Genomic DNA, 12,272 nt, shown 5'->3' on the forward strand with positions numbered 1-12,272 from the left:
TACTTGCTCCTCGACAGTTGTTGTGACTGTAACTGTGGAGTCAACCCTAGCTAATGTGTCTTGTGTAGCTTGCTCTTAGGGTTGTCCACTTGCAGCTGTTTGGATATGTGAGGGTGGTTCTTGTGGATTCACCTTCTGCTTTGTGATATTAGCCACAACTTTCTTTAGTTCTTCCATACTCACAAGATTGGGTTAGTACATAACTGTGATTATAGAGTAGTCTGGTGAAGGATCTTTTTAAGGTCCTCTATGGTAAGTGGGTTTATGTTCTGACCAAAAGTGTAAGGAACATCCTTTACAATTACTATATCTACAGGTGTGGTAGTTACATGTGGAGGACTTGGTGAAGACAATTGTGTGTCTTGCACACTTTGATCTTCTACTGTTGTTCAACAGTTACCATTTCACTCTTTTGTGTGTCCTTCTCCACTGTAACATCTTCCTTATCCTTTTCTCCTTCTTCTTCCTTATCATTCTCATCATCTTCTTCTTCTTCTCCATTATTTCTCCCTTCAAAGGGATCTTCTTGTCCTTCCTTTATAGTTGTGAGGCCATAGATTACTTTCCACATTAGAGTGGACTTCTTCACAACATCCTCAATTTTATTTTGAAGTATACTGAAGGCTCTATACTTGGGTGCAAATTTTCTCCCATGCTTCTTATTTGCTTTACTTATTTTCCCTTTAGTAAGTTTAGGCATAACATGAGCCAATGTTGACTCTCTTATTTCCTTTTCCATATTCAGGCAATAATGCCATTTATTCTCTATAATTGAATATAACTCCTTAGGAATTGTATTGTCTAGTTCAAGTGGAGTGTTCTTGAACTTGGCCATCATAGTGTAAACTAATTCTTCCACTATGTTATGTTCTTCTCTACTTAACTTATTAAAATCAATACTTTTCAAGCTCGATAAATCTGCATTACCTCTAATGTTATCACAAATATTTTCTAGATTAGATTTAGTGGTGTGACTCACCACTTTGAATTGGCTGTTGTCATCTAGTTCAGTTCTCTCATCTGATTTAGGAGGTTCCATATACTTTCTTCTCTGCTTCTTCTCTGCCGGTCCTCCTTGCTTAGTGGCCCTCTTCTTTTCCTATTCCTTAGCCACCTTTGTTTTAGCTCTTGTGTTTTCCCTTGTGGTGGGTTTTGTTGGGCTAGGTTTAGCTGTTTTCTTTCCTTTAGGTTGAGTTGTAGGCTATTTTTGTGCCTTTCTCTTCTTTGCCTCTACCTTAGGTGCTTCCTTGGTTTTCTCCTCCTCAGCACCTTCTGCTTCTTTAGCATCTTCACCCATGCCTTGTTCAATGCAAGTGGCCCTTGTCCCTATTCTTCTTCTTCTTCTTCATCTTCATCTTCCTCTACTTCTGCAACCCCTTCTCCAAATCTAGCTTTAGTTTCTTCACCAGTCTATCCTTTTTCTTGAGGGTTGAGGTAGTCTTCAATTCCATGTCCACCTTGGATCTTACAACATCATAAGTGCCAAAGGGTTGGGCACTTTTATCTATTTCCTCTGCAAGTAGAGTAGTGATTGCTACAGATGCCTCATCTATGTTAATTTCATATCTAAGTGGCCTCAACCGTCTTACCCTTGGTACTACTGCTTGGATGTACATGAAATCAATGTCCACTAGAAAACATATGTCATTAATGTGCTGCTCAACTAATGAAACAGGTATCTTGATCTTTGTTTCATAGACTTCTTGAAGTCTTCAAAGTAGCTTGTCATTATGGTATCAAAATTTTCCCCCATTTGTTCTATGTATTCATTGACTTGGGCTACTATTGACCTATTTATTTTCCAGCTTACCTTTCCAAAAGAGGGGAATTCATTCTGAACATAGAAAAATGTGCATGTCAAAATTGCTCCAAATTTACATTGAGCTCCTTTTGTTCTTCTTATAGCTCCCAAATTTTCCATAATCTATTGTAGTTGCAGTTCAGCTAGATCAAAAGTATGATCCTTTTTGAAAAGTTTGTAACCAATGTCTACTACAATATAGGGAACATTGTTGAGTCGGCTTGATTGGTAAAATTTGTGAGATATGACTCTAGCTGCAAATTCAAAAAGAGGATCTTTGATTGTGTCTATTGTCATCCCTCTCTTGTTCCATTTTGCACCAATGTTCTTCTCTATAGCTTCTTTCAAGTCACTCCTTAGGGTTTTGGGTCATTCTAGGGTTGGATACCCACTCACCCTATGTATAATTCTTTTGGATATTTTAATGGGTCCATCCTCCAACCAAAGGCTTCCATCATGCATTCAACTCAACACAATTCTAATCCATTCTATCTTGAATACTGTAGGGGAATCTAGGGCACAAGTTAAGCCCTTCCTCTCAACAATTTAAAATTCTTCCTTTAAAACTCCATTCACACACTATTTTTCATATGCCTCCCTGATTTCCATATCACCTATTGCACCAATCTTGCAATTGTAACATCTTTGCACATCTTGCACCATCACTACTTTAGGTGGAATCATGGATAAAGCTCTGATAGGTTCATTTTTGTATGCAACCTTAGGGATTGGTCTAAAGTTGGGTTGCTTGACTTCATTACTCACTAATTGAACTTCAAATAACTCTTTTTCTTGTGGTTTCCTAGAGCAAGAGGCCATTTATGCAATCTAGGGTTTTAACATGTAGAAATAGCGAAACAGTGTAGCTCAACACAAATGTAAATACCTTAAAATCGATGAAATGGTGCTAAATCTATGTTGGAACTTGCTCAAATGCCTGAATCTCTACTTGGAAATCCTTTGTGCTCTCTTCTTGCATTTTCCCTGTGATCGCGATAATGAAAAATGCTCAAAAACTCAACCATATACCCTTCATTTCATAGCATTTAATGCTTAGTGCTTGTACAACTATCCACTCAGCTTCTTAAGCAATTATGTTTCGCTCAGCATACACTGGAGTTTCACTTACTCGACTTCAATTAGAATTTCCCTTCACTCGACATCCACTACTAACTCGGCTGCAACTAACTTTGACATACAACTCGACATTTACTAGGATTTTACTCGACATTTGAATGCAACTTTCCTTACTCAACAATAATGTGGAAATCTTGAAGTTTTAACTTTGCATCTTTATTCATGCTGATCTATCTTTTTTAGTACTGACTTAGTCTTGGAACTGATGTATGATAAAACATTTAAATATCAGTCCCACATACCTTCTTTTGCTTAATTGGATGTAGTGTGACCACTTGACCTTTTAGGTGAAGTGATCCCTCCATTAGATGTGCTGCTTCCATCTTTCTTCTTCCATATTTTATTCATCTCTCCTTTTCCTTTGTTGAACTCAGGGTTGGGAGCCTTTGACTTTGTTGGGCAGTGCTTGCTAATGTGACCAGTCTTTAAACAACCGAAGTATGTAGTTTGGTTCAACCATCTGCTGTAGCTTCCACTAAAATGTGTTCTTATGCAATTTTTAGGGATGTGTCCATACTCTTGATAGTAGTGATAGCTCTGCCTAGTGTTGTAGTCCCAATTGTAATGATGTCCATGACTATTCGAATTTGCTAGTTGGTTTGGTGTCCACATAGGCTTTGATCTGTATTCAAAGGCTCTATGTCCATATTTCTTGCAATTGTAGCAGTGACCTTCAAATCTTGGTGTTCTGATGCTTCTAGTCATGCAGTCATGTGTTTGATGACCTTGCTTATTGCACTTGTGACAGTGACCCATATTCTTGGGTTTGTCATGCTGATTAGCATTCTTGCTCCTACAAATATCAAAGATATGTCCTTTTTTACCACAAAAATGACAAGTAGGTTTAATGTTCTTACCTTTGTCACTTCTTTCTTCTGCAGTCTTAGATGACTCCTTTTTCAGTGCTAGTGTATCCTAGTCCTAAAGTGTCATTGCTAGATCTTGGTGATTTTAAAAACTATTCAAAGTATTTGATAGCTTCATTAGGTTTGTTGAAGGTTTTTGCAATTTCCTTTTCTCTTCTCAAGTCATTTTGCAGTTGCTCATTTTGCATCTTCAGTGTGGAGATCTCAATGTCCTTAACATTTAGCTCATGATGGACATTCATCATCTAGCTTAGGGTGTCTAGCTACATGTTGGAAACTCTTGCAAGCTCAATTTAATTTTCCTCCAATTTGTTGGCAAGGTTTCTCTTGTCATCTTCTATCATAGCCTTATCTTCAATGACTCTTTTCTTCTGTTCAATCACTTCACAAAGCATCATGGCTTGTGATTCTTGTTCAATCTCGAGAGTTTTGATCTCTTCTGCTTGAGCTCTATTCTTCTCCATCAGGTTTGCAATTGCTACATCAAACTCCTTGGAATCTCCATTAGCAAACACTTTTGAGGTGTCAATCTCCTTGTACTATGTATCATTCTCAGCTATGGCAATTTCTCTTCTTCTCTTTAGGGATTTCCTCAATTCTTCCCTAGCTTCTTCTTGAGAATGTAGAATGAGATGTATCTTGATCTCCTAGTTTTCTATGATCTTCCCAAGTTTGTAGACTTCCATTTCTAGATCTTTTTCTCCAAGCTGTAAGGCTTCTCCTTGTGAGAACTTAGCTCTGATACCAATTGTTTGAATTTACAAGTGGGAAGAATACTTCTTGGGGGGGGGGGGGGGGCGGGTTTGTGAATCATAAATACCAATATTTTAAGCTATAAAACCTTTAACTCAAATTAATACATGCATCTAACATCTCTAATTAACATGAAAGTAAAGGCATGCACGAAAATAGACAACACAATATTTGATCACCAAGAATCCCTCCAAAATGAGAAGGTAAAATTGGGGTGGGGATGACACCCACAACTTATCACTGCAGTAATATGTAACTAGTTAAGGTTACAAAGTTTGACTATTATCAATGGTCTACCCTATGAAAGGCCCGCTCTGTTAAAAGTGACCTATCTAAAGAATTTACAAACATTCACTTGGAATGTCACCCTATTAAAAGATTTATAACATGGTTGTTAAACCAACCTATCTTCATAGGAATTTCATTCTCCTAATACAATGACTAGAAAGTATAGTAGAATGTGTTGACTTGATAACTTACAATCCTCAATTGCTTATTTCAGATTCTTATTCTATCCAATCTGATCTGATCCTTCTTGATCTGATATAACTCTGTTCGAAGTGCTGATGCTTTGTTCTAACCAACTTGATTCTACAATGCTGTTCTTCCTCTAAGTTTTCACACCCCTTTCACTTCCTTTAAAAGTTTTCTAGCATTCTCTCATGCATTCCATACAATACTGAATTATGGGGTTTTAACCTCCTTAAAAAGATTTTGAGACTTAGGGTTAGGTATGAATCTACGGTTGAGATTCATCCATCTTTTTCGCTTAATTCTTTCGATTTTTCTAATTGGTTGCATGTTGATTTCATAGGGAATTAAAAAGATTTGATCTTATCTTAGGTATGTGCAGGATCATGGTGTGCCAAAAAGTGGCGATGTGAAAAAAAGAGAGTTTGAAGATGCCTAAAAGCGCTTCAAAATCCGCTCTGACTTTTTTTTACCTATCCAGGAACCAAACCTGGAAAGTTAAGCCGAGCCTTATCGAATATCCGATATCATATCGGATATCCGATTTTAAATCAAATATTCGACTAATAATTAAAATATTATAATAGTATGATATATTATTTAATATTATTATTATTGATATAAAATAATAATAATAATATTAAATAATATATCATACTATTATATTATAATAATAATAATATTATTTAATATTATTATTATAATAATGATTATACTATAATATAATAATATTATTATAATTATTATTATACTATAATATAATAATAATATTATTATTTAATATTATTATTATTATAATTATTATACTATAATATAATAATATTATTATAATTATTATTATACTATAATATAATAATAATATTATTATAATAATTATTATACTATAATATAATAATAATATTATTATTATATTATAATCGTATAATATTATACTATAATAATAATATTATAATAACATATTATATTATAATAATATAATATAATATTTCATATATTATAATATATATATATATATATATATATATATATATATATATATATATATATATATATATATATATATATATATATATATATATATATATATATATATATATATATATATATATATATAAAAGATATAATATAATAATAAAAAGTAATATCTTATAATATAATATATAATAAAAAAGTATAATATATTATAAATTATAATAATATAATATAATAATAATATTTTATATTATAATATATAGTAAATTAATATAATAAATATAAAATATAATATAAAAATATATAAAATGTAATATATATTATATATATTGTAATTTCATATCAAATATTCGATGTTACATCGGATATCAGATATCCGATACCTGTGCATTGGATTAAACAAAATCATAGACCCGCGACCCTTATTTTATGCGAATTTGGGCCAGTATTGCCATCGCGGATCGGATATCAGATACCAAATCGGATATCAGATATCAGGTATGTTTTTTCCCCCGCTGACTCATTTTAACCTAAATTTAATAGATTTTAACATGATTTTGTTTGTTTTAGTTGAATCTAGGGTTTTTTTGACAAAAATGGTTAAAATTTAGATTTTTTTTTAATATATATTACGTTTTGCAATTTAATAGGAATGGCTAATCAAAATGATGACACTGAGGCAGGGAATAATATTCCTCGCAACCCACCACCAAACGATCCAGTATCCCCACAAAATTGTCCACCAAATGATCCTCTACCTCCTCAAAACCCTCCTCGAATCGAGGATTTGATAAATGAAAATCTCACTGAGTTGAGAGGTTTGCATAGAACATACAATAATGTACCTGCACTGGCTCCTATGTTATCCACGTTAAACACCATAGTGGATAACGTTGAAACCCTTACAAACCAACAAAATGCTGCTCTTCGTTAGCGTGATGAAATGCACCAGATGTTTGATGATGGTTTGGATTATGATGAGGTCGCGGCCCTCAACATAACCAAAGACGATTTGGCAAGCCTTTTTGCTAACCCAAAAATGGGTATACCAGTTGACCCAAAAAAAACCAAACTATTGATTAAATGGTGCACAAATGATGCCATACGTGCAAATTTTTGAGACCGTTGGTGGATGGTCTTTGATATCCCTCCACATGGCAATTTAGACATACCATTTTATTTCCTTAGAAAATTATATGCAGAATTTGTGTTGAAACTTAAAGTGAACTATTGGAGCATGAAGCCCAACATGGGCTTAGGACTAGGAGCTCCTCAGGATAGACCCTCTTCCCAGCGGAAGAAATTTGGCACTTTTGTCCCCCCCTTGATACCTCCCCCCCTCCTCGAGTGCAGCATCCAGATATTATGGCAGAGGCTAGCTCTCAGACCATCAGAGCCATTCATAGGCTGAGTAGCCTAATGATATCTCAGGCTAGGTCAGTCCTGCCTCCTCGTGTTGATGATATTGGTGCCAGTTCATCATTGGCTAGCTCATCACATGTTTGTGTGCCTCACATTTGCATTACATGCAAGAATATTTTCCTGGGTCCCATAGGTGATCTTCCTGAGTATCATTTTGTATTAGACGAGGATACACCAGACGCACGTGCAGAGGCTATAGACCCTGATGCGAGAGAGGAGGGGAATGCAGAGGCATGGACTCCTTCGGTGTCGGTACATGTATACATTTTTTTGTTATGACATATGTGATTTAAAAGTTAATTTTTATAATAGAGTAATTTTAATTTTTAAGCCATACTGACTTTTACATGTATGTGATCTTTAGTCATGTTTAGTTGATGACCGAGGAGGAGCTCAGACAGATAGATGATGCTACACTCTCGGCCATTTCATTTGGCCTTGAGACATCTACGGTACATTATTTTGTGTTTGCATTTCTTTTTTCTATTTGATATTGTAGCATATATGGTTGCTAATCTTTCTTTTATCTTGCAGATACCACCTGCCCCGGGGGGACAAAGTGCAGGGGGTGAGCTAGCATGCATTGACATAGGAAAGGTAATTAGATGTTTTCTAATTGATTAAATATTGATGCATTCTTGTAAAATGTTTGTGGTAATCTCATTTAATTACATTATTTATTGTATATAGGGTGTGGCTACTGGCAATGAGCCTGTACAGATTCGGCATCCTAGATCATCAGGGATTTTCATTTGCACAGAGAGCCCCATTGTATGTATAAGTATCATTTATTTTTTATTTTTTTAATTGATGCAGAGGAAAGTATGATTGTTGTTCTATACAATTTCTGTGATTTTTTCCATACCAATAATGATTCATGTCTTGCATATGTTCATTACAACTTAAATAGGCTTATATGCACCTGTCCTACCGACCAAGTTGGTTACAAAGGTTTATTTAATCAAACAAATACCAAATTACTACTTTCCCTCCAAAACTAATATGACTGTTTGAATTTGAAATTCAAATTTAAAACTATAGTTTTTATGCATTCCCTAACTTTCTAAACTATTCCATTGACTCAAAATTGGTCATATGTGTAGAACCGAAATCAGTATGCAAAGAACATTAACAAATAAAGTAAACATTCACAAACCAAAAACTAAATTCACATATATGCTTAAACAAAGGAAGAAAACAAGAAGTGCAAACCTCACAAGAAAAAGCACTCCATGCTTTCTTGATTCTATAGATGTGTCCTTTTGCTGTGGATGTATGCTCAAGATGCTCAAAAGCTGCTTCAATGGAGATGGGTAATGGCAAATTGGTAGCTTTATGAGCTCTCAATTTGGCATTATAAGGGTATGGTTGATGGCTTTGGTTCTCAAAATAGCATGGTAACTTTAGCTCAAAGATTGTTGATGAAATGGCTTGGGATGGGATTCAATTTATAGGCTAAGGGGTAGAGGGATGGAGGGCTTAGATGCAAGGATGGATGAAGGCTTAAGGAGGGCTAGGATGCACTCAAAGGAGAGCACATGGATTGTGCTTGTTTAGCACCAATGGGAAGGTGACACTTGTCACAAGGAGGATGAGTGTGAGAGGGTAGGGTAAAGGGTTGGTTAAAGGCATGATGAGTGGGGTTGAGTATGTAAGAGGGATGTAAGAGGAATGAGCGCGGAAGAGGGAAGAGTGTGGAAGATGGGTGTAAGAGTCATGAGTGGGCTTGTAAGAGTCTTTATGTTTTGTAAGAGCACTCATGACTTAGTGGTTGGGTTTTTTGAGGGGAGACTTTGGTTTGGATTAGGAAAGTCTTAAACTTGTTTAAGGAATGTGACAACATTAGGGGGTGGATTAGGCTTGGGTTTAGGATTAGATTAGGGATGTTAGAGATGTGCAAGTGGATGGCATTAATTAGGGTGGGTGAGTTAGTGGCTAAGCTTGGTTAGTATGGGTGGATGGGGTGGATTAGGCTAAATGGAGGATTAGAGATAGGTTAGGGGTTTTTGAATTTGAGGATTTCATTTATCAAATAGATTTATTTAATAAATGGGGATTTTTGGAATTAGATAGAAGAATAGGATTTAATTGATAAATAATAGATTATTTGATTTATCAATTAGGACTATAGATGATTAATTAAATTAATCAACTAGGGGATGACAAAGGATTAATTAAATAGAAATTTAATTAATAATGCCTTTTTAGATAACTAAATAGGATTACTAAAATAGTGTAATCAAATTTAGGTGTCTACAATATGGATTTATTAAATGCAACTAAGTAAATTTCTAGAAAATTGAAGTTTTTATTGTTTTTTCTCCAAACCACCATACACTCTGATCTCCCCCTTTCAACTGAGATCACATATGATATATATAAAGGTCTACATGACCGTTGGAACAACCATATAGGCGTTCCCAACCATAAAACAAACAAACAACCACTTTTTGCTAATACTGTTTAGACTCTAAATACCCTATTCTAAGGCCTTTTGGTCCCATGGAGTCACTTGGTTTATAACCACACCAAAATGCTTGTGGGCCTTACATGTGCCTTTATTACAAAACATAGACCAACTTGTAAAATATGGACCAAACCTTTATTCCAACTTCCTAATCTACTTGAATCCTTGCTTTCATGGAGTGTCAAGTTGTTCGGCAATAGAGATACTTGTTCCCCCCTGCCACATAGGTTAGGTGCCCTGCACCACCTTTCCTCTCTCTCATTCTAAACACTAGTCCACCAAGTGAGTGATGTTCCTCTCAGTCTTGTTGTTGCTACTTTTACCTTCTTATCTGCCTCTATGTCTTCAAGATCAAAGTAGTTCTCAAGGGCCTCTATCCACCCTAACACTTCTTCACTATCCATTTTACCCTGGTATATTGGAAAATCAATATGGTTCTTCCCACCATTACCTTGTACTGCCTTAATGATTCTCATAAATCTCCTTTCTTCAGGATCATCTGTTGTCTCATGCTCTTGCCTTGCATTACCAACCTCTTCTTCTTCATGGTTCTCTCCATGATTTCTTCCTCTAACCTCTTCTCCTCTAGGTTCTTGCCTTTCCTTTTCTAAGGATTCTATCCTTGCAATAAGCTTCAGCCTCTCTCTTCTCATCTGTCTTTCTTCCCTCACTCTAGATGCTTCAAGTTCTCTCCTCTCTCTTTTCTCTTTTGCCAACTCTTCTCTCAATTCTTCAAGTTCTCTAGCCATTTGATTTTTAGGAGGCATTTTCACAACAAGTTTTCTTCCTTCCCAAGGGCCAACTCACTGATTCTCTTTCTTTCCTCACCAAGAAATCTCTGGACACCACTTATGTACCTTTCAACTCTGGGACACACAAGGAGGAATTAGACACACCAAGGCTTCAACAAAGGGACCAACACACTAAGGATTTTCAAGATTATAGGTCTTGGTCACACTCCTAAACACCCAAACTTCAAAACCCTCCTTAAAATGGCTTAAAAACCAGGGCCTGCTTGTTCAAACCCCAAAACTCAATTCTAGAACGTTTTGACTTGTCTAATGACAAGATATGATCATGACAACCTACATGAACCTATCAAATGACTCATCTACCATATGAAATCCTAAAATCCTATCTCATGCCCAATTACAACTTTCTTCCACATATGAGTCCAACGTTATAACTTTGTATCCTTCCATGAGCCATAATTGGTGCAAGGATTGCCCAATTGACTTCAAGAGATGTTCCATGACCTCTGTAATGCCTTGGATCTTTAATGTTCCCCTGATGAGCATGGGATGCTCCTGCATCACTTATCTTCATAAATAAATTCAAAACTAATTTCCATGATATTAACAACTACTATTTTGTATCTCATAGGAGACTCCTTGTGCACATGAGGTTCGACGGGACAGTTATGTAGATTTGATGATGCGGCCACTCACTCCTGAGGAGGAGCCTACAATAGTAAGTTGTATTTTGAATTCATGATTAAATATGTTATAAATTTAGCATGCTATGAATTATAATGTTATAGTTTAAATTGTAGATTCATCTGACAAAGGTATTTGAACATATACAACCCACAATCAAAGAGGTACCAACATTGCCGAGGGCATACGAGAGGACTCCTGACCGGTGCAGGAGGTCAACGAGAGAGGTATTTATTATGAAATTTTGATAGTATTAATCTCCAATACAGAAAAGATCATTATGCATTTGAGTAATTCAATGTTAGATACGTAGAATCATATAAATTTAGTAGTCTAACTTTGGGTTTTCCCTTTTTGTTTATGTAGGAGGCATCCGACCCACCTAGTGCAGTGAAGAGGCTGCATTTTGATCATCCACCAGCACCCTAGGATAGTATAGTTTTCGTAGGATGCATCATGAGACATTTTGAGATGGCATATGCCACATTGTATACAGAAACATTGATATTATACACATTCTGATGGCAGGATCAGCCACATTTTGTATATGGATCTATGTATTTTGATATATATATATATATTTGAGTACTTTGTCTATGGATACATGATCTTTGATATATATCTGTGTAAAATTTTGTCTATGGATACATGTATTTTGATATATATTTTTGTCATTTACGTGCACAATGATATACATATTAATTTAGTATCTAGTATTGTTCAATTTATCATGGATCATGTGTCATGCCCTAAATTTTACTAGTAAAAACACAACAATTTTTTATTTATTTTTTAGTTTATGAAGTCGCATAAGAAATTACATATTGTAAAACAAGGTTATCATTGAATAGGAGTTCAAGACTCATGTGAATAGTGTGAAGGTGTTAACATTTTAGTCACAGGTGGTTTTCAAATAGATTGGATGACAGTCTAGTTCAAGTTAGTGT

The 12,272-nt window shown here is 35.2% G+C and overlaps 1 protein-coding gene across 1 annotated transcript; it reads left to right on the forward strand.

The window, feature by feature from the left end:
* Positions 1–7,328: 7,328 nt before the first annotated feature.
* On the forward strand, positions 7,329–11,922 carry LOC149542098 (uncharacterized). The gene is made up of 6 exons (XM_089796162.1): positions 7,329–7,874; positions 7,957–8,019; positions 8,113–8,193; positions 11,273–11,359; positions 11,442–11,552; positions 11,692–11,922. Exons 1-6 carry the CDS (start codon positions 7,800–7,802, stop codon positions 11,752–11,754), a joined length of 480 nt encoding a protein of 159 aa, XP_089652288.1. The 5' UTR covers positions 7,329–7,799; the 3' UTR covers positions 11,755–11,922.
* The last annotated feature ends 350 nt before the right edge of the window (positions 11,923–12,272 follow it).

Source organism: Cupressus sempervirens, chromosome 8, assembly GCF_028749045.1.
Source record: "Cupressus sempervirens isolate cs-2001-9-10 chromosome 8, ASM2874904v1, whole genome shotgun sequence".
In the NCBI taxonomy this organism is placed as follows: domain Eukaryota; kingdom Viridiplantae; phylum Streptophyta; class Pinopsida; order Cupressales; family Cupressaceae; genus Cupressus; species Cupressus sempervirens.

Excerpts from the sequence above, each read along its gene's own strand:
- LOC149542098 (XM_089796162.1), top strand. The coding sequence starts at position 7,800 with ATGACCGAGGAGGAGCTCAGACAGATAGATGATGCTACACTCTCGGCC. Across the intron at positions 7,875-7,956 it reads TTGGCCTTGAGACATCTACG|ATACCACCTGCCCCGGGGGG; the intron begins GTACATTATTTT and ends TTTATCTTGCAG. Across the intron at positions 11,360-11,441 it reads CTGAGGAGGAGCCTACAATA|ATTCATCTGACAAAGGTATT; the intron begins GTAAGTTGTATT and ends TTTAAATTGTAG.